Source organism: Ambystoma mexicanum, chromosome 10, assembly GCF_040938575.1.
Source record: "Ambystoma mexicanum isolate Mex_15411 chromosome 10, UKY_AmexF1_1, whole genome shotgun sequence".
NCBI classification, from domain to species: Eukaryota; Metazoa; Chordata; class Amphibia; order Caudata; family Ambystomatidae; genus Ambystoma; species Ambystoma mexicanum.
The window spans coordinates 900,128,737-900,151,715 of NC_090932.1; the positions used below are offsets into that span (position 1 = coordinate 900,128,737).

A 22,979-nucleotide genomic window follows, 5' to 3' on the forward strand; every position below is an offset into this window, starting at 1 on the left:
TGAATCCATGCCAGACCCCATGCTGGAGAAAAGAATGTACTCATGTAAACAAATCATTATATTCTAGTGTTAATTAAGGCAATGGTTGAAGCATGCACAATAGAAGTACAATATTATTAATCTGGTAATTTACAATAGTCAAATAATAAATGCTACCTTATGAGAGTTTTAAGTAATGTTGCACATGGAATAAATAGGTAACAATGAAAAGTTACCACACACTTGTGTTAGTAGAAAAAATGCATATAAAAACGCACAATGCATACAAATTAGAGGCCCAAACAGGGACACTAAAGTAAAGAAGAAAAACAACAGCACCAAAAAATGACAATAACATTAGAGTTAATCAACATGTACACATAATTGTGTTTGAGGCATGCTTATTGCCGCATGTATGTGCACTATGAGCTCAGATTAAACTCTAAGGAAAGTACTTTTAGAACATATAAAAAGGTTAATGTGTAGATCTATAGCACCTTTTACATTTTGGAAATTCTCACCATCAATAAAAACAAAAAACTAGCCTAATCATGTCAGTAAACAGAAACAAGTGGTCCAGATATGTGATGTCATCAGTGATGTCATCAATGATACTTGTAATGTCATCTTTCATGTCCTGGGTCTAACAGGGTGCAATAACACTTTGTTGACAGGAATACAGCCAGCTCAGTGTTCATTATACCGCATAAAAACATGAACACTAACAGGAAGGGCCCAATTTTTGGTTTTAGTGCATTTTGGTGGCGTAACCACCAAAATATTGCACAATCATTGCTAATGATTAAAAAAACTGTAAAGGGGAGTTTGGGAGCAGTGTATGGCCTTGGCATTGCAACTTGCCGACACCTGGCAGTGAAATGGCCGAAGCACCATTCGGGCCTTGACACTTCGCTCACGTCTGCTGCTGTTGGTGGGGAGCTGTGCACGCTCTGTAAAAGGAGCAAAATGACTGCACTTCACTACATGGCGTTAATATTTTCATTTTTATGTAATAATGCTTTTTGTTACTTGAACTCCAATTGGACTATCTTTAAAGTCTGATGCAGAGTGATCTTTGCTGCCTGGCGCATGCATGATGTGAAAATAAAGACAAGATGCTCAGCAGGCGAACCAGGTGGTGGTAGCTTCATCCACCACTTGTTGGTTTTGGCGCTACACTCTCACTGCCTCTGCCCAGGCCAAGAGCTCCAGGAAGAGGTGGGGGATCACTTCTGCTGCAAGCATGGGCTTTGTGATGAGTGGAAGCAGACTGTGTGTACAGCCTGTGCTCGGCATGGGAAGTTGAGCGACAGCGGCGAGCAAGTTTACTGCAAGCAGGAAAAAGAACACAACAGTTATTTATAGCATTGTTCTTCATTGTAATTGGATTTGCATGTCATAAACAGCATCCAATGCCTGCATATGGCTAAAACGTGGCCCAGAAACCACGTGCTTATGTAACCAGCCATGAAATGGTCCAAGAGTGAGTCGTGACTGCGACTTGCAGGTTTCACACGTCTGCAGCGGACCGTCCACGCAGCCTTTCTAGCCATCGTGGAAACAGACTGGATCTGCACCTAGCGCCCCACTTGACACTGATTGCAGGAAGCACACTACACAGCATCAACTCGTGGATCCTTGGTGTGCCATAACTGGCAAGTTAGAAACAGGCTGAATTTAAGACTTATTTACATTTGTTAATAGGTTTCTCAAGGTGTTTCCCAGCAGTACTGCACACGCACCCCTTCCGGTGCCTCAACAACAGTAGCCTCCTTGCTTTGGCAGAAACGCAGGGTGCAATCAGCCTTGATTTGTCAGTGCCTTTAACTTGTCAGTGGTCGGAGGGAGACGCACACTGGGCTGAGCCGGGCAGCGGGCTTGCGCTGGTGCTTTACTGGTGCTCGAGCCTTAGGAGCTGTGTTCAAGAGCTTGTGGGGTACTTTGTATACCCTAATGTGTTGGCGGGAATGTTCGAGTGTTTGGTCTACTCCTGCATGGGCAAAGGAGTTGTGAGTGGGGGGCAGAACCATTGGGGATGGCTGTCATCTTGGCACCATTTTCCCTGAGTATGATTTCCTCCCGTTAAGTAAACTTATTAATTCACCGAGATGACATTTTGACAATTTAACAAACTTGCCTTTAGCACGTTCTACTTACGATTAGCAGGAATGATGGACAGAGCTGGAAAAGTAGTGTCCTTGCACCGTGGACTGCCTAGGGCCAGATTACAGACCCCCACAAACCCACCCACCTTAGCCCCACTTTCACTAACCCAACCTACCCCCCACTCTCTAACCCCACCCGCCCTACCTCCAAGCTCGCTAGTGCCACCCACCCAACCCCCACTCCACCTACCCACCCTACCACCACTCTCTCTACACCCACGCTGCCCCTACTCTCTACCACCCCCACTCTCTCTACCCACCACTTACCCTACCCCCACTCTCTAACTCCTGCACCCAACTCTCTGTACCCCACCTACCCTCACCCTTTACCCCCACACCCTCTCTAAACCCCCACCTCTCTATCCCCCCCACACTACCTTCCTCTCTCTACTGCCACCCATCCTACCCCCTCTTTCTCTACTCAACCCTATCCCCTCTACCCCTTGCATATACCCTAGCCCCTCTCTCAAGCCTCCTACACCCACCAAAACCCTTCTATTCCTCCACCCGCCCACCATGCCCCTTACCCCATCACCTCTCATCCTTTCTCTCACTCTCGCTTTCTTACCCTCTCACTCTTTCTTGCTCATATTTCCCATTGCTCATCATCGATGGCACCCCTCTATAGCAATGGCGCCCTACCTTGCTCTATTCCTTTTCTCATTCTATTGCACACCTACACCCCTTATCGCATCCTCCTTTGAAACTTTGTACTCGCCTCCTTGCACCCCAATGCCTATAAATGCAATATGCAAAGAACAGCAGTAAACGTCAAAACTATTGGCATTACCAATGCGTGTTCCTTCAGGTGGTTGAGTGGTAGGCCAAATGATCCAAGTGGGAATAGATTCTTGGAAGGTCCCAGAAGGTTCTCTATCATAACAACGGAAACAAAAGGAGACCAAGAACCCTGGTGGAAAGGTCCTTGTAGTCACAATTTAAATATTCCATAAACTGCCATCTGGGTAAGCGGTGCAAAAGCAAACCCTACCAGGACAAAGTTTGTTAAGTGTGTACATTTGTACTTAAAAAGGCTGTGGTGTGAAGTAAAACTAGGAACTAGTTTTAAAGGTTGTGTGGGCCCTTGATTTGTCCGCAAGAATAGATGTAAGCGAGTTTAAATCCAGTGCATGCCTTTGTTTTAGGGTGGACATACAAATTCCTTTACAAGAAAAACTCAATTCTGAAGCTCTAAATAAGTAACTGAAGAAAGAGAACTTATTGGACTTTAATATTAACTTGAAAGCACCACAGAAACCTTTATTGAAGTATGAAATAAAAAAACTTAAAACATGTAATGATGTTGCAACTAACAATAATATACATCAATATTATACGACCATTTAACCCCACTGTTCAGGAAGAAAGTATGGAAATGGAGGAGCCAAGCAAATATACAACCATTTTTTTAATATTCCCATTTCAATGATAGAATTTAAAATAATGTGACAAACCTTGCTGCTATTTCTTTCTTGTTCTGTTTTTTTGTTATAAAAAGGCTCATCCCATTTTTCCTCTGCTTGCCAAGTATACTTCAAAATAGTGCTGAGGATGGCTTCAAAAAGGAGGATCATCAGATAAATAATCAAAAAAGTGTTCATGGACCTAGAACGTAAAAATAAATGGTTTAGATTAAAACAGTTATGCTAACACAAGCTGTCCATTCAAATACCTGGATTTTATGTCGAGTGGCTTCATAGGAACACACTGACATAAAACGTGAATTCGAGAATCATGCGACAGTAACAGAACAACAGATATGCATTTCATACGAACCGAATATAAACATATCAATATATAAACGATGGCTGATAATAAGCACTAGGGACCCACTAATCCATGTCCAATAAACAAATGCTGCATAAGGTAGCAATAGCTGCTGCCGTACACCATCCTTTCATGACACGTTAAAAACAACAGACATGTAGCAGTAATCTTAGTTTTCCAACCTGGGTATTAGCCTCATGATAACCAAATTGTAAAGTTTCCACTATCAGGGGTGATCGTCAAAAAAACAAATTGTTCAAGCTTGCAAGCCTTCAATCAGAGCGGCGCCCAAGAACATTGAGAAGATTCAAGAGGAGAGATTTCAAAAAGGCTGATCAACCTCACTAAGGCTAGCTACATGTTTAATGTGCGTTAGATCACACAATAACTGCATTAATTGAAAGCACTGTATAGCGACTGCAGCTACAGCACCCAAGTGACTATCACTGAAGCACACCAACTGAGGATGGTCAGGTTAGTCAATGTGGGAAAACACCCACAATGAACAACTACATTCCAGTGTAGGTTCACTCTCAGAATCACAAGCGTAGATTGCAAGTAGTTCCATACAGAAAGCACTACACAAAGATTTGATGGGTGCCTGTTGCACCTGAGAATCCACAGGCACATGCACATTTAATCAGCGCTTGCAGAATGTTTGAATGATTTGAATAACGCTACCCAACAAGCGAATAGTTTTCCTGGGGCATATTTCACAAGTGTGCTGCAGTCGCAGACTTATCCTTGTGAAATGCTGCTGCTATATTTTTTTTTTTAGGACTTTCATTTGCTGCTATATTTTCTTTACATCTCGAAAATGATGCTGAATTCACAACTATGAAAAACCTGTACATCGATGGGCTAATTATCCACCAAAAGATAACCAAAACGTGAATACCTGCTCTACTGTACTGATGCTAGTGCCTGGCACTTTATCTCAGACAAAAAGTCAAGAAGCATTTAAAATGTAAATTATTTATCTGGTATGTCAATATGAATTGCAGTGTCTCCTGCACCACTTTAGCATTGGAATGTGTAAAAAAGGGCACAACCGTAATACGTTTTTGTTGTTGTAACAAAGCACGTTAAAAATGGCCAGCATCATTTTTAAGCTAAGCGTCGGACAAATCAAACATAAAAGGCCTACAGGTTACACAGAGATATCTGCAGAAGGGGGAAATATTCCATTAGGCTACATTTCCAGTTCATATCCAGCTTCCTAGCACCTAGATCCTTAAATCTAATCACAATCAATATATGTGTAGCATTATCTCCAGTGGTAGCGAAGAAGACAAAATATTGACCAAAAGCTATTCCAGTAGAGCCCAATCAAGCTCTCAAGCAGAGAAAAACGCATGAAAAAGGGAAAAGGGAACAGATGCAGCTATTTAACGACTTCCCCCTAGAGGCGTTGACATCCTACAATTAAATCATCAAAAGACATGGGCCTCATTACATGTTTGCGCAAACTACCAGCACCGTTGTTACCAGACCAGCAAACTACGAGGTCTGCTCGTGGGTGCCTTCCCGCCCAACAGGTCTGTCCTGGCGGGCGTACCGTAAATAAAAGGACACGCATTACCAACAATCTGTAAGAACAATGAACAAGTGATCAACTTCTATGTAAAAAGCCGTCAATTTAAAGCTCTAAAGAGAAAAAGACTGATTTACAATGCCAGATATTATATTGATCGAAAAAGCAACATTGTAAATGTCTTTTTCTCTTGAGAACTTTGAAATGCGTTTTCTTTTGTCCCCCGATGCCCCCATTGTTCCTCCCCGCCCCCTACAACCTCCACCCTCTCCCGCAGGGTTTCACTTAAATCTGGCATTTTGCCGCCCAAACCCACATCTCTCAGCCCCAGCCTCCACCCGCCACTCCCCCAAAACAAAATACACCAACACACACGCACCCACATACTTACCCGCATTCATGCCATCCCTCCCAATTTAGGTGTGAGACTCACGATTTTTCAGTGAAAAATAGTTCTATTTTTCACGTTCTCCGGCTAAAATAATTCTTTCCCTAATGCATTCCTATGGGGAAATTGTCATCTCACGATTTCTCTGACTAAATCTCCCTCCCAGGTGCGTCAGAATGTTGGCATGTATGTACCCATTGTCCTAGCCCTGTGCTTCCAGTTCCCAATGGGCCTGTCAGCCCCTGCGTGCACTCGTGTGTGGCAGGGGCGTGACAGTTCCATTTAGAATGACCGCTCTGTGTGGTCACGGAGCAGTCTTTCTAAATCGATATTTTGGTCAACGGATTTGGCAGCTTTAACTTGCAAAAACGCAACCTACCTTCCTTGGGTGCTCCATCTCAAGTCTGACATGGTAGCCAATCATGCTGCTAATGCACTTTGAGGTTAGCGCCCTCTTTACCTCTAAGAAGGCTTTCTAGACAGCAGCTACTGCCTTATGTTGGGAAGTAGACTCATTTAGTGGTCTTCAAAGCACAGATACATTTGTTTAATAGCTAACTGCAGCACCATCTCCCTGGTCTCTATAGATCTCAATATTACCATCATATTGTAACTAATGGGGTTCCCATGCCCACGACTCACCTGAGGGCCTCGTCTGAATCACATCTAGCATCCAAGTCAGCCAGAAGCACCTACATCTTAGCTTGTAGCAGCACTGCAAGAATGTTTGCAGAAACACCAAACACTCATACCTGGGTCCTTCTCAGATTACCAACAGTCTCAATTTAGCTACCAAACTCACTGTACACTCTAGCACACATTTTCTACATGTACTTGCCTCTTCCATGGCCAATGAAGAGGCAAGAACATGTAGAGCCACAAAGATTCAAAGCTGGCTCCTGCATTGCTCAGAAACTATTTAACACAACCACTCATTGATGACTCAACCTTTTCCTCCACTGTCATGTAGATGTTACCAAAGTTAACTTCCACATGGATGACTTTCACTGGGGTTGTTTCCAATTAGGCATAGGAGGCAGAGTCCTTACCTGGATAAAGGAAGTAATCTACGGAGTCCAACAGGGATCAGACCTTTCCCAGATCCTTTTCAATGTTTACATCCTGTCCCAGATAAAGCCAATGGGATTTTTTTTAAATTATGTGCATCACATGCACAATTTTGTGAAGATCACCACTCAAAAATAATTTCAGCCATATTAAAGGATTGCCTGATCTTTTTCAAATCATGCATTTTGAGTAAATCATGTATTTTAAGTTAAATATCTTAAATTAAACCTGCTAAAAAGAAATGTTAGTGATTAACAAGCCAGTAAAACCTTGCCTGAACATTTTTCTTATGGTGCGTAACATGGACGTCTTATTTTAGAACAAATATTTTTTGTATGGTAGTGCTTTAACACAACAGCTACCTAATTAAAAGCAAAATAATTAACAGCACAATAAGTAAGGCATACAATACACTAACCCTGCACAAAAACACCATTAAAAAAAATTAATACAAGCATGGAATATACAACACATGAAAAGTTGTGAACTAAGGCATAAGAACGTATATATCTGATTGGACCATTAACAATAGTTCTTTGGGGCCTAAAATCAGAGGGAAAATCGGGGTGTCTTAATTAATAATAAGCTGACACTTGTACCTTAGGTCTCAGTGGTACACACAACTTCTTGCACCTGAAAAGGCTGTGGAGTCTTAAATCCTCGTCTTTCCTTCAAGTGCAAAGTCTTAGCGAATACCTTCTTTTCATCAAATCTCAACTTTGGGACCAGTATCTATCTTGGCCTTCAAGCCAAATCTTCTGAACCCGAAATTGATAGATTCAAAATGTGGCCGCCAGGAAGCTGCTGGGACTGTGGAGATTTGAGCCCATCACCCTAGCATTCAACACCTTAAATTGGTTACCTGTTACAAAGTGTGTTGCGTATAAATCTTTGTGTGGCGAACAGGGCACTTGATACTTCCAGGCCAACAATCATCATGAGCAAGTTCAATTTGATCATCCTCACAGAGTAGTACAACTCCGACCGTTGAGGTACTCTCATTGCTCCCCCTGAAAGAGGGAGAGACTTGGCAGGAAACATGCAGCACAAAAAACAATGGGCTGCCTATAAACATTTGTGAACAGAGGAAAATCTTGAAAAGACATATTTTTACATCTCCCAATTAGGTTTGATTACATATTAAACCTTTTTCCAGGAACAATATCTACGGAGATAACTTTGCTGTGGCCGTTTGTGCTCTAAAAATAAATTAACATAATGTTGGCAGCTGTGATGCCATGGTTTCCTTGCAGCCACTCCAGCAGGAAAGGCGTTATCCACAATTCATCTATTCCAATCACCAGATCTGCCTTTCAGCTGATCAACACTCAAGGTTTTCCATTCCACTTTTCACCAACTCGTTAATAGGCCTTTCCCAGTATGACAGGGAGTAAATGCCATGCCTTGAGTAATGTACAAGTTTAAAGCAGTTAAATGAAAGCCTCAAGAAGACCAAAAATGCAGACAAATTGATTCTTTGTGTTTATTTTTTAAAACTCTATTGGTATACGTTATCTCAATAAAATGTCCACAAGTAGTATCATATGAGCAAAAAATAAAAATAAAAAACAGGTGTTTAGGTAATATAGCATGCAAAACACACATTGCAACAGCAAACAAAAAATAATAATCCAACAAACAAAAAACAGGCATCCCAGATTCCTTGGGCTAGTGGTCGGGGAAGGACAGAGTTCACAGCCATGATGCATTCATAGCCTCAGAGCCATCCTCCTAAGAGGACCAATTCTAGTAAGTCGTGTGGGGGGAGTTTTGGGGGGTCATCAAGGGCATCACACATGCACTTTAGTCCATCTAAATACATAATCAATAATGTATAAAACAACATATCCACCAGTGTTCATGGGGGCTTGTCAAAAGATTGGGTGGAACAGCACCAGAATGTCACGATTTATTAGGCGGTCACTCAACTCAGGGAGTCCCCAACCCCCACCCCCCAAGCAAGGTAGCACGCACCCAAAGCGCTTCTACAGATTCAACTTTAGTGAGACTCCCAGCAAATACCCTCTGTACCACCAATGAGCAAGGAACCAGGCCGGTGAGTAGTAAGAATATATAGTTATTGTTTGCCAAAGAATAATAAAACAACCAAAACTTCAGCCACCAATGCAGTGGTACAACACAATATCACAATCTCAAATTACTTGCACCAATTGACTGACTTATATTTCTAATGGACTTACAGATACTACAACACAGGTAAAATTTAGAGATGGACAGTCATCACATTACATAAAATGTCTTGCAATTTCACCCACTAACAATATGACTCGCACAGTGATTGCTTAGTCTGTTATCAAGCTCTTTCTTCCAGCATACCCCACGCCAAGCATCAATTACACATGACTCCTCTGGTTTGGATACAAGGTACAAGGAGTAGGAATACAATGGAAACATTGTTCTGGTCTTTTATTAAAAAGGTAGGATTTGGGAAATAGACAGACAAAAATAGTTTTGGGCTTTTTAGTTGAAAGGCAAAGTTTAGAAAAGAAATTCAATGGGGAAATCGTTTTGGACTATAAGTTTGCATAAATGCAGGCCCTTGGGATTCTGATTTGGGAGGCAAGTAAATAAACGGGAAATGTATTTTTGCACACTCTACATTCACTTGAATGGCAGAGTTTTAGGGTTACTTAATTTGGGATTGTGGACACCACCCTTTTTACAGAAGACAGTGGTTTCAGAAAAATAGTCACCCAAGTACGTATTGTCTATTCACTGGGCATGAACCTAGTTAGTTTCGACTCTAACACTCATCCCGTGATTTTCCATATGAGAATGAATTGATTTAACTTCAATTCAATGCCCCAAGGTTCTACACAGTTTCACGACTGCCCCAAAATGTAATGGAAAGGATTAAAGAAGGCAGTTCACAACACAATTCAATTTAAACGGATAGGGTGAGTTGTTATAGTGGAATTAATTTGAGTTAGATTTAATAAAACGTGCCAAGGGTCTCCCCAGTTCCACCCCCCTACCTGCTATGCGAGATGGAGATCAAGGCTGGCAGATTTCCCCCCCCCCACACTTTAATTGGCTTTTTAATTAATCTACTTACATGGGAGGCCTTGGTTATGGGGCATCCAGGGAAACAGCAGAGCTCTGCTGAGGGCAACACAGAACTGGTCAAAGGCTTCGATCAAGGGTAGTCTCCAGCACCCAGACTTCCTCTGGCTCCTCAAATGGCAGGACCAGCTAGCTTCTAGATTTCCCAGTCTGTCTCACACTCAATGTTTAAGGCATTGGTAGCTCTCCCTGTATCTCTGCCAGTTGTTCCTTGCAAGAGTCCAGGAGTAGACTACCTCCAGCAAATAGAGTGGGAAAGTCAAGGGAAAAATCAAAAGTCCAAAGAAAGTTCCCAAGAGTCTAAAAGTCAAAAGAAAAGCCCCTCTCAGATTGAGAACTGGTCTCTTATAGAGCTGATGACACTCCATTATTATCATAATTCCCACGCTACGGATTGGCCAGCTCTCTCCCTCCCTCTCCCCTGAAGACAAGTCCCTTCTAACACACACTACAGAGTGAATACAACCCTCTAGGGAAATAAGCCAGGAGATAGCTTGCAAGGATAACAAGGCTTTAATTGTAAAGAATATCAGCAAAGGACTCTGCTGTTAAAGAATGTTCTAGTTAGTCCTGGTACAAACAAGAGCTTAAAAGGTCTTGTGGCGTCATCATATCCAGTAAAAATCAGCGCCACTGATTGACAATACTATATACATGGGCCTGCTCCATAGGGGATGCCAGGCTATCATTGGTTAGTCCATCGCCGTTAGTCAGGCTCCACATGGGTCAGCTGGGCTCATCTTTGAGGCTGGTTGAAGGTCAGGGCACTCGCAAAGTACAATGTTGCCTCTAAACTAGTATGCCAAGTTTACGTATTAGATCACTGTGGCATGCACGCGGACCCTCACATTCAGGGCGTCATTGATACCGCACCTCACGCACTCAAGGTCTCCATCCTAGGTTTGATCTTTAATTTATCCCTCGGGTTACAAAGGATGTATTTTATGCTGGGAGAAAAATAGTTGTGCGTGCTTAGATCTTTTAAGGACACTTGATTTGTGTTGGGACAGAAAGAATGCTTGCTCATCATGGAATGCAGAGGTGCGAGGCTGACTATGGGCTGGCTGGGTGGGTGGGGGTTAGAGGCCTGCTGACAGCTTAGTGGTGATGAATGGACGCTGTGCAGAGCCTGGTGTTGTATCACACTCTTGCAGGGTGCATTCCCCTGAACGATACTAAATGATTGCAACAGTAAAGGGACATGGGAGAAGTTGACTTCTGTGGGAACTGGCGGTGTGCATTCGCTCTGCCATGATGCTGTTGATATATGATATTTTATTTGTATCGCGCCTATACACCAGTGTTTCAGAGCGCTGCAAGGTAAGGGGAAACATGGGAGGACAAAACAACGATCTTACTAGGCCCAGTGACATTGAGAACGTGCAAGTGCAGGGGAGCGCGAAGGGGAAAGTGTGAGGGGCAGAGGCTGAACACGTGATAGAACAACAAAAGTTAGTGCGACCAGCAGGTGGTAAGTGTAAGAATAAGGTGTAGACAACAGGTGCTGACAAGTGCTGGAAAGGGGACTGTAGGTTTGCAGATACAGAACCAAGTGCAGGGGTTGCCAGCAGGCAGTGCAGGTGTGTGGCTGGGAGAGCAGGTATCTGGGCCTGAAATTAGAGGGTAACCAGGTGCCCAGTGCCAAAGCAGACAGATTAGCAGGGGAGAGGAAGAGCGAATGCAGAAGCAAAGAGGAAGGTATTGAGGTGCTTCCAGAACCAAAAGCGAGTTCTCCTCAAGTTTCAGAGAGGCAAGGAGGCTGTTCCAGACGGATGCCCCAACCGAGGAAAGGGATCTACCCCCAACTCGTTGCTTGGAGAAGCGACTGACCCCGAGGGAGTTGGAGGTGAAGGAGCGAAGAGCTTGAGCAGGAATGTTTTTACAGAGGGAGAGTTGAAGGTATTGTGGACCCAGGCCCCAGAAAGCCTTGCAGACAATGCAAAGGGCCTTGAATTTAATCTGTGCAGCCACTGGGAGCCAATGGAGAGATTCCAGGGCTGGAGTAGTACGATCCCAGGGCTTGAGACCAAGGACAAGTCTTGCAGTCCTATTCTGGATGAGCTGCAGAGAACGGAGAGTGGTTGCAGGCAGATTTAGAAAGAGGCTATTGAAATAGTCCAGCAATAGTCCAGCCTAGAGAGAACCACAGCTCTGGAGACCGTGAGCTTCTGGAGGAAGGAGAGGAAAGGAAGAATACCTTGGAGGAGGTGAAGTTGGTAGTTAGACATTTTTGAGACATCAGAGATGCAAGGAGAAAAGGAAACCTTGGAGTCAAAGATGACCCGGAGGTTCTTAGCCTCGCAAATGGGAGCAGGGAGAGGGCCAAGGGAGGCCGGCCAGAGAGTGACAGGAAAAGGAAGGTGCAGGTGTTGCCGATGAGGAGGATCTCTGTATTACTGGCATTAAGGCAGAGGTGGTTGGCTGCACACCACTCCTGGATTGCAGACAGTCAGAGATGATAGAGGGAGAAGTGGTGGCAGAGGGGAGCCTGAAAACAAGTTGGGTGTCATCTGCAGAGCATTGAAAGTTTGAGCCAAGAGCAGCAATGCAATGGGCGAGCAGTGGCAGGCATTGGTTGAAGAGCCAGGGAGAGAGGTTAGACCCCTGGGGGAAACCATAGGTAGAAAGTGAGATAGAGGAAAGGAATGACCCAAGTTGGACCTGGGAGGGTCGGTTGGAGCGGAAGGAGGTCAGCCAGGCCAGGGCCTGATCAGTGATACTAAAATGATCACAGCAGCAATGATTGAGCAGGATGGCATGGTTGACCGTGTCAAAGGCAGACGATAGAGAAGGATAAGGACAGATGGAATATTAGAATCAAGTTTGGAGAGCAGGTCTTCACGGATGTTCAGGAGAGCAGTTTCCGTGCTTCTGGCAGCTTGGAGCCAGTCTGATGGTCATGGAGACAACCAACAGAATCAGTGTGAAGATTAAGCTGGGAGATGGCAGCTTTTCCAGGAGTTTGCCCAGGAAATAAGTGATAGAGATTGGGCGATTGTTAGCCAGGCAAGAGGGGTCGGCTGTGTTTTTTTTGGAGAAGTGGGTGCACAAGAGAGTGCTTCAGAGGGGAGGCGAAGGGTCGACCAGAGCAGGAGCAAGGGTGTCAATGTGGCCCTTGATGGTTTTGGACGAACAGGGAAGAAACTGTTTTGACGAGACTTGCATAGATCAGACTAGTCTACAAATGTGTCAGGGGAGAACAGAGGACAAAATGAAAAAGAGGGAGGAGAGGCGGCTGCAGGGGGGCCAGAGTTATCAGAGAGGGAAGGGGGAGGAGGAGATAAGAACAAGAGGGTAGACAGGATGTCCTGTTTTTTTTTTTGTTAAATGAAATGAGAGGCAAGGGCCATGCACGGGGCCTGGGAGGCGACAAGAGAGGTAGAGACTGCAGCAGGGTTGGCCAGCTCCTTGCAGATTTTAAAGCGTTCGGTCGAGTTGTTCGATGCCGCAGAGACGCAGGCTTGGATATGGGCTCTCTTCTTAGGGTGGACAAGGAGCCAATATTGCCTTTGGAGCAGGCGGCATGCCAGTTTGCCAGAGGAAGCACAAGAAGCCCGCCATTTCCTCTCAGCTACCCTACACTTGAGTTTAAGGGTAATTAGGTCAGATTCGAACCAAGATTTGCACTTGGCTTTGGGCTTCAAGCAGATCCTCATGACAGGGGCAAGAACATTAAGAGTATCAGAGATAGAAGAGTTCAGCATGGAGAGGGCTTTGTCAGGATGTGAATCAGCCAGAGATGGAGGAGGGGGAGAGAAAGTGGTAGCGAAAGCCTAAACTGACACACGCTTCATGGGTCGGATGATCGAGAAAGTAGGTGGCAGTGGTGGAGTTGGCTTGGCCTGAGGTGTAGTAAGGGAGAGATGGGAGGAAAGGAGAGAGTGATCACTCCAGGAGAGAAGAGTGGTCAGGGGGATAGAGAGGGGGAGGTCCGAAGAGATCAGAACATCCACACATCCACGGGCCAGAGGAGTGACTAGAAAGAGAGAGAGTGGCAGTGGTCGCGAAAGAGTCCAGAGGAGGGACAGGAAGCATCCAGATTGATGTTGAAGTCTCCAAGAAGGAGGAGTTGAGCGGTTGACGCCAGGAGGGAGAAGAAGATGCCCGCCCACTCAGAGAGGAAGGAGGAGATCTGAACAGGTGGCCGATAGATAGCAGCCAGGGTAAGAGTGGCCAGGAGAGAGAGAAAGCCTGCAGACAAGGCATTCAATAGAGGAGTAGGCCTGCATATGAATGACAGAGGCAGGAATCCTTGGGCCTAGTGAAGTCTTTCCGTGGAGCTCGGCTTATGCAGCGCAGTCACACAAGCCTGGGTTCTTGCCATAATTACAAAATGGCGTTTCTTTCTATGTGCCTCCTAATGCCGTGTGTCTGCTGGTTGCGCAATATTGCTTTTGCACAGTTTCATAGTGTGGTTCTCTCCCCCTTATACACTACACTATCTTGTAGGGGGTTTGCCTCACCTGAAAGTACTTATGGGGGTGGGATATACTAATTTCCATCCCAACACCACCAATATGCCCACTGCCTGCTGATAGGACAAAGAGTTGGGAGGTGTGGATGATGGAGGTTGAGGGAGGAGAAAGATTTGTCATCCCAAAATGACACGTGGGTTTAACTTTTTCATTGTCCTTAAAAATCTAACATGGCAGCTACCCTCATTTTTTAGATTACTGCAGGCACATATTATATCTGAGTTCAACATTTTATGCCGAGTCGGAAAATACAAATCATATCTCGGCACAACCTTCCTGGGAGGAGCTACCGCTTTTATCGATTTACTCCTGAGCTGAAATAGTCACAACTCTGACCCTTCAAGATTCAAACCTTACTTCCATAACCTATCACCAAATCAACTTTCAATTCCCTAGGAATTATAAGAAGGTCGGAATCATAATTGTCTTAATAACTCACCTTGCATACATCACACAGGATTCAAATGTACATGGCATCGACCGGCTTCTTATCCCCTTTAATACGAGTCTGGGATGAGCTCACTGGGATATACGATTCTCTTTTTATTAAAGAAAAGTTGCCCAATGTTAATCACATGGCAAGACATCACACGTGTCCCTCATCTTTACACTAGCCCCAACCTTTTTTTAAAATTCATTTCTGTTCTTGTGACCTGACACGAACATCTACTTATCAGCCAGTTCTGTTTCGTACACAATGTTTGATCATCCATTAGTGGCTCTGAAGCCATTTGGGAGAAGTGATCACTAAATGTTTTCAGAAGGAGCAGTCTCACCGATTTCAGAGTAGTTTGGCAAACGTTCAAAGTATTGGTGAGCGGCAAATGTAGTATTGTCACTGGGAGTTATGAACTCTCTAGATCACCTGTGGGGACTGTGGAGATAGAAAAGGCTAAGACCCTCTGCTAGGAGAGGAGATTAGTGGAGAGTACTAGAATGTTGGAGAATACAGTAACATTGGAGAGTATGTCCAACGCCCTATACATGTGTGAAAATGCAAGCTGTGAACGTCATTATGAAAAGGCACACAGCATAAGAGCAAGAAGCCCACATAACGGAAGGTTTTCCTACATAGGCCCAACAAGACCCTAATAGCCATGCTTCATTAAGCCCTAATGTATACACCCTTTAGATGAACATCACAGTGTTCCCTTAAGCAGAAACAGCATAATTTAACATTAGTTAGGGAAACATAGAAGAAACATTCATAATGAATGATAGCCACCTCTTTTACATTAGCTGAATACACTGTACATGTAGGCCTCAGGATTTGGTTAGCTATTCCTGAAGAATGACAACCCCCCTCCCCCATCAGCCCCACAGGCAGACTCTTGCAGAAAGGCATACACATTCCTAGTTTTTTATTTATTTATATACAGGGGGAAGAATGCTCTTTTGATCCCAAAAGAGTGAACAATAGATACAAAATCAGATCTGACGGGAAGCAGTGAGCTTCTTACAATGGGGTGAATTCGAGGGACATTCTAACCAGGTTGTGGAGGGGAGTAAATGGAACTGTCACCGGGGACAATACATAAGTGGGCATACATATATTAAGGACAACCAGCATTGGACATTTTTAAGTGCACGTAGGCGGTATGGCCAGCTGTGCTTGGGACATGACCATGATCTGTTAAGTGCTAGAATGAAGGCAGAGGAAGTGAGGCACAAGCAGGTTAGAGGCAAGGGAAAAATGTTAGCTAGCAGGCAGATAAGAGGTACGTTAAGAGGATAACTCAGAGGTGAAGAGGTAGGCTTTTAGTTTGGTTTTGAACAAATCTTTGTGGACTGTTTCTGGAATGTCCGGGGGAAGAGAATTCCATTCATGTGGAGCAAGAAGAGAGAAAGAGCGGAAGAAAGAGAGAAAGAGCGGAAGCACAGGTAGGGGGAGAAGCCACAAGGGTAGTCGAGAAAGCAGAGGCTTATAGAGTTGGATAGATACAGTGTTGCCTTATCAAGGATAGATTTGTGAACCAGGAGAAGGAATTTAAATCTGACCCTGTTTTGCATCATCAGCCATCCAGCATGGTGACGTTACAAGAAAGTAGGTGTGAAATGAGAGCTGAAAAAACTGAAAAACTTGAAGCTGAGTAATTAGAACCTGTGCTATACATGCACAGTTCCCCTAAGCAAATAGTCTTTTTCAAGCTGAACATTTAATAGTTGACATTTAGTGTATGACATAGTAAAATGTATTTCTAAGTTGTTATTGCTGACATGCTTCGACCCGTAACAGTCTTTTACAAGACTGATGCACTTCAGAAAGCTTACACCCAAAATGGGCAGGAAGCATGCTGAGCACGGCCGCCTGAAATAAATAGATATAGACTGAACTGATCAATGGGTATGAAACACTAAAGGAAAAAAGGCAAATCACGTGTGCAGGCATCCATTTTAGGGTGAGATATTTGAGATTTTCCAAACCAGGAATCCAGCTACAGGAGTTAGTGTAAGGTCCTCAATGCTGGACCCACTAGCCATTCCGGAAATGTTTAGTCTGCGGTCCACCGTTGGATAAAACCAGTCTCCAAACTCCGGGAGGGGAAGTAAACTTCCAGATTACTGCTTTACAGGTGCTCTATCATCTATTGATGCTTTCTCGCTTGCTCAGATGCTTTCTTCCGAGCTGCAAGAATCTACAACACCAACAGTACAGACTTTAATACCACTGTTCTCAGGACATACAATCTCCATGTTCAACTTTGCCCCCTCTCTGCCTAGTTGCCTCCTCTAAAAAGCTAGAAGGCTTACATTTCTTTCTTCACTGACTCACTGCCTGAATAGCTTTTTGTAATAGGTTCATAGTTATGGTGTTTGAAGTGAGCTCATGACTAAATCCAACTCTCTTTTCTACACATTAAACGTCTTTTATTTTTTTCTTTAAACTCTGTGGAAGTGACTTGAAAAGCGAGTTTCATTGTGCTCCTGCGCTTCCATTTCTTTTTACCACGCTCATGCGCGGCTACTTCACTTAAATTAGTCTGAGCACCTGCGCTCAGTTCTTTTTTTGCAGCTTTCTTATGAAAGGAAAAAGCTACACTGCGCTTCCACTGTCGTGCTAAATCTTACCGCTGGCTTTCCGCTTCGTACCAAGCGTCTTATTTTGCCGGATGCTAGTCTACGAAAAATAAATCATTACAAAAGAAAATGGCCACCACAAGCATTCACGCCGCAAGGTCCTTTCCTTTATCCTGGACGCACGCTGTGCTCAGCTTGCTGAAAAACGTCTCTTGCATGCGCTGCAGCCATACGCGTGCACTGGCTCTGCGGTTAATCATCTAGATCCCAGTTGCCAATGGGGAATCCTTCTTTAAGAACTCACTAAACAAACTCTCAAACTGAAAACGATGTACAGTCTTTTATTTAGAAAAATCCTGAAATACTTGAATAATTAAAACACACATAGTTGCTGTAGATGGCATGAGAAATGTCTCGTCTGCTTCTTTAATTTAATTCCATAAACTACTCCTTCTCTGGTTTCCTTCTTTAAATCTGGAGAACTCAGAAAACTCACCTTCTTTGACTAAGCTCTGGATGAAAGGCAGTTTAGAACCTTTCTTAACACTTCAAATGGCTCATTATTCATATTGCCCAATCAGTTGAGAAGTTTCATCTCCTCCATCTTTGAATGGGATTGGCCCACCCCATGTATAAAATACATAGCCATTCACATAGAAAAAAAACTAATTCTTCAACCTCATTCCTTTCATGCCTTGATATCCCCTCTGGAAGCACATCCCTAGGTATCTCTTTTCAGTCTGAGCTTGACAGTTAGATGCACAAGACTAACAAGCCCAAGCATTAGCTGTCTGAAGTGTATCAGCCTTGAAAAAGACGTACAGGTCACTGTGTGTTACGAGCCATTTGTGTCAAACACTAAATTTCACAACTACTGAATTTTCCACTTGAAAAAGTCTAATAGCTTAGGGTACCTGCGTGTGTACAACACGGGTACTCATTACTCAGCTTCAAAATGAAGAACAGCAGTTTGGCCGTACAAAGTGAAGCGCAGACGAAGAAAAGGGCAATTACTAGTTGGACCTGTACGGACTGGGAGGACCCAGGGATGGAAACCCTACTCAGACAATGTGTAAGCACATGCCGACATGCGTTTTCTCCCCCCGTCCCCATAGGCCATCACCAGGCAACACCAACATCAATGACATCGCCCCTCCTCTAAGGCATGGACTACGCAATACAGCACTCAACCACATCAGTCTCAAGCCCATTAGCACCCCATCAACCTCCTCATGGTCGTAAACATCTGCTTAGCCATCACCCATGCAGCAGAAATCGCTGACTTCATCACTACACATGACCTTGATGCCATCTTCATCACCGAGACCTAGCTGACACCCACCTCCACCTATATCCTAGACATCCTTGTCCCAGAAAGCTACAGCATCCACCACAGAGACCAGCCGAACAATACAGGCAGAGGCCTTGCAGTGATCCACAAGACCTTGTGGCCCTGCACCAGACTTGACATTGACAAGATTAACTCCTTCAAAGTCCTTGCCTGCCACTTCCCGATCTCCCCGACGGACACAGTCACCTCCATCTCTTCTACAGACCACCCAAACCCTATGCTGCCTACATTGGAGACTTCACCGACCTGGTCACCACCATGTCACTCACACACGCCAAAATCTTCCTCTGCGACTTCAATCTCCCAGGCAACAAGGCCAACAAACCAATGAAGGAAGCTCTACTAGGCCTTCACCACACACTCAGCCTCACGCAGCACACAAAAGACCAAGGCACGAGAAAGGTAATATCCTCAACCTAATGATCAGCACACTGCCTTCCCTCCACAACAGCTCTCCTCTCCAGCTTTACCGGTCTGACCACCTGGCCGTGCCTTTTAACATCCTGCACACTACCCCAGTCAAGCACTCCCAGCAGAAACGGATCAGGCAAACCTTCAGGTCCTTCATGAACTTCCCGGTGGAAGCCCTCACGGAAAACCTCGCCAACCTCCACCTCCCATGGACCGAACACCCCCAACTAAATTGCAACTCCCTACTGGAAGAATTCAACGCCACCCTCTCAGCCTCCATTGACTGACACGAGTCTCTGAAACAACGACTGCAAACCGAAACCATCAGTAACCTGGTACACGCAAGAACTCAACCTCAACAAAAGAGTCATCAGAAAACCAGAGAAAACCTGGTGCCGCTCTTGAACCGAATCCGTCCTGGCACTCATCAAGGAACTCCGAGCAACCTGCTGACAACTAATCAACACAGCCAAGGCATTCTACTTTCAGAACACCATAGCAGAAGCCCACAGCAAAAGCAGAAACCTATTTAAAGTGGTCAAGCGCTGGGTCAACCCACTATCCGACCCTGCAAGGCCACACTGCATCGACAAATCCACCTCCATCAACAGCTTCATCACTAAAATCAGCAAGATTCGCCAGCACATCGACACCAGCTCTGCATCCACAGACCCACCTTGCTACCCTCCTTACAAAATCTCCACACCCTGGACAACATTCAAGACACTCTCTATAGAGGACTTGGTTGAAACCCTGGCCGCCCTCAAAGCCACATGGTATACAGACAGCATCCTCCCAGCATCCATTCATAAGATCCTCCCTACAGAAGCTTTCCTTCCCTACCCGGAGATCATCAACAGTTCCCAAGCTCAAGGAACCTTCCCATCGACCGTAAAGACAGGACCAATAATCTCTATACTATAGAAACCCACTCTGGATTCCAACAACTTAGGTAACTATCATCCATATTCCCTTCCTACGTAAGATCGAGAAAGTGGTAGCTGCGCAACTGCAGCAATATATAGACACCAACAATCTCCTCTAAACATACCAATTCGGTACAGACCCAGATGAAGCATGGAGACACCAACTAGACACCAACAATCTCCTCTAAACATACCAATTTGATACAGACCCAAATGCAGCATGGAGACACCAACTATACAGGTGGTCGACGACACCCTCAATCTTGACGACAGCAACCCCTGCCTCCTGGTTCTACTCTACCTCTCGGCCGCTTTCGACAGTGACCACCATGCGCTCAAGGACACCCTACATCGGCACATGGGGATCAGCAACATTGTCCTATGCTGGTTCAAGTCCTACCTCGCAAACCGTCAACAGTTTGTTCAGATGGACTCCTTTAGATCGCCAATGCTATCCATCACCTGTGGAGTCCCGCAGGGTTCCATCCTCTCCCCAGTGATATTCAATATATACATGCCGCTGGGAGTACTTCTAGCCACACACAACATCCACATTAGCCAATACGCTGACGACACACAGCTATACCTTCCTTAAGATCAACTCCATCAAGGACATCCACAGGCTCAAAACCTGCCTTTCGCTGATCTAGTCTCGGATGTCCAGTGCATACTTGAAGCTCAACCCCTCCAAGCCCAAATTCCTACTCCTCACCAACACCGAACACCCAGACATACAGACCTGGCTATCAACCAGGAACCCAGAGGGCTTCAAACCTGAGCTCACCTCCTGCGCCAGAGCCCTTGGGTTTCACATTGACAACCACCTCTCCTTCAAGACACACATAGCTAATAAAACTCAAGGCAGCTTGGTATCCACTCTCCCTCCTGTGGCAAGTCAACCCCTTCCTGCCTCCGGACAGCTTTAGATACACTGTTCAAGCACCGGCCCTATCCCACCTGGATTTGGGCAATGCCCTCCTCAAAAGACCTCCTGTCGTCCTCCTAGTTCCCCTGAGAAGTGTCTTACATGCGGCTGCACGCCTCATCAAGGGTCTACGCAGATATGACCACACCAGCCCAGCCCTCATCGACCTTCACTGGCTCCCATTGCACACAATAATCACCTTTAATTCTTGCTGCATCATCTAGAAGGCAGTCCCCTTCAAGTCACCCAGCTACCTCGCGGAGAAACTCAGTATCTCCAGCGGACAGCGCACCACCAGAAGCAAGGGCATGTGCGGACTTGAAATTCGCTGCTGCAAAAAGAAAAACAAGCCTTCTCTGCATACGCCCCAAGACTATGGAATCTCCTCCCCGTCTGCATCAGACTAACCCCCCTGCTCCTACAATTCAGAAAAGAACTCAAGAACCACTGCTTCAAGGAGTCACTCCTCCTCAAAAGCTAGGCCATCACGTCTCCCCCACGCCACCCGGCTCGCTAGATTCCTGTTATGCTCACCTGGACCCCACAGGGGTGTCAATCGGACCCGGACAGCTGCGGTCTCCGTCAACGTGATGCGTAGTGCAGAGATGACTGTCTGGACTGGCCCGCCTAGTCTTGTCTGCTGGACCCGAAGAAGTATTTTCCTGCAAGTGGAGACAGGGATTAGCCACCTGTGGGTTTTAGTGATGGCCTCCCAACTGTTCTCGCTCTCCCCCACTAATCACCTCCGATATCCCCTTAGTAACCTCACCTTATGTTTGTAAAAGAGGAGCTCTCCATCCTGAGTGTCTTGCAGGGGCGCGTAGATACCAGTTACTTCACTGGTTTGAAGGCGTTGGGAGAGTTCCGGTAAGCATTGACTCTGAAGTCCCAGGCGGGATTGGTAAGTATCAAGTTCAAAGAGTTCAATGTGCCTGATGTTCACTCTTGTCCCCTTCCTTCCTTAAGTTGCAACTGAGTTCGTGAGAAGAAGGTCTCGTAGCTGCTGCTGGCGTTCAGGTAAGAGTCTGTGTTACCCAACGCTGTCAAGGTAACTATTACATGCGTTAACGTGTCGTTTTTCTCCCTCTTTACAGATGCGGCATATGAAGATATGGAGAATACCACCGCCGGTGGTAAATCAGGTACGTCTATGGTGGTAAGAGGTATTTGTTGATTCCCTTGGCTCACCTTGTTATTCTTGTGCCCCTAGGTGCCGGAGTACGGCGAAGAAATGATGGATACAGTGCCAGATTGAAAGATGCTGTGAGAACTGGTGAGTATGGCGCCGTGCTGGAGCTGGCGAAGCGACGCGTGCAGGACTGATGTACTTCCAGGTCGGGAGATGAAATGGATCCGGAATCAGGTGAGGAATTTGAAATAAGTTTGTTTTCTAACCTTGTCCTTTTCTTCCTCTTTATTCTAGGAGCTCCGGATTCGAGGCGGGCGTGGCAGAAGACTGGATGCTGGCTGCAGGCACGGTGAGAGTCACGCTGCTGAATGCAGAATAACACGAAGCATGTGCTGCTGTTCGGGCGTGGTTTAAATAGCCTCCAAAGTAGTCCCAGGAAAGAAGTTCCCCAGGACCACACCCGAGTAAAAAATAGTTCCTGTAGTAAAATAGTCCCATCCAGGCCTCACGTTGGCTTGGATTTATTTGCAGCATGGTCTGCATGAGGTAAGTAATGTCTATGAGCCTGGTGCCTACGGCGGCAGGACTGAACCCAGACAGCCCCTAGCTGGGCCTGCTGGGGTTTTTGTAAATGTCTGAATGCCTGCTCCCGGGGCTGATGGGCTTGATCCGGATGCCCGGGGGTAGGCATCATGACAATTCCGTACACCACTCTCCTTCCCGCCACCCTGTACAGCTGTACCCCTCCTCTGTATCCTT

General features: G+C 45.3%; 1 protein-coding gene across 7 annotated transcripts in view; it reads right to left on the reverse strand.

Moving 5' to 3' along the window:
* Positions 1–22,979, reverse strand: part of ATP11B (ATPase phospholipid transporting 11B (putative)) — a 1,683,501-nt gene that overhangs the window by 1,388,949 nt on the left and 271,573 nt on the right. For all 7 annotated transcript variants that reach the window (XM_069618659.1, XM_069618656.1, XM_069618658.1 and 4 more), the window contains one exon: positions 3,599–3,749. In XM_069618659.1, the coding sequence (XP_069474760.1) occupies positions 3,599–3,749 (151 nt within the window). The remainder of the gene's footprint in view (positions 1–3,598; positions 3,750–22,979) is intronic.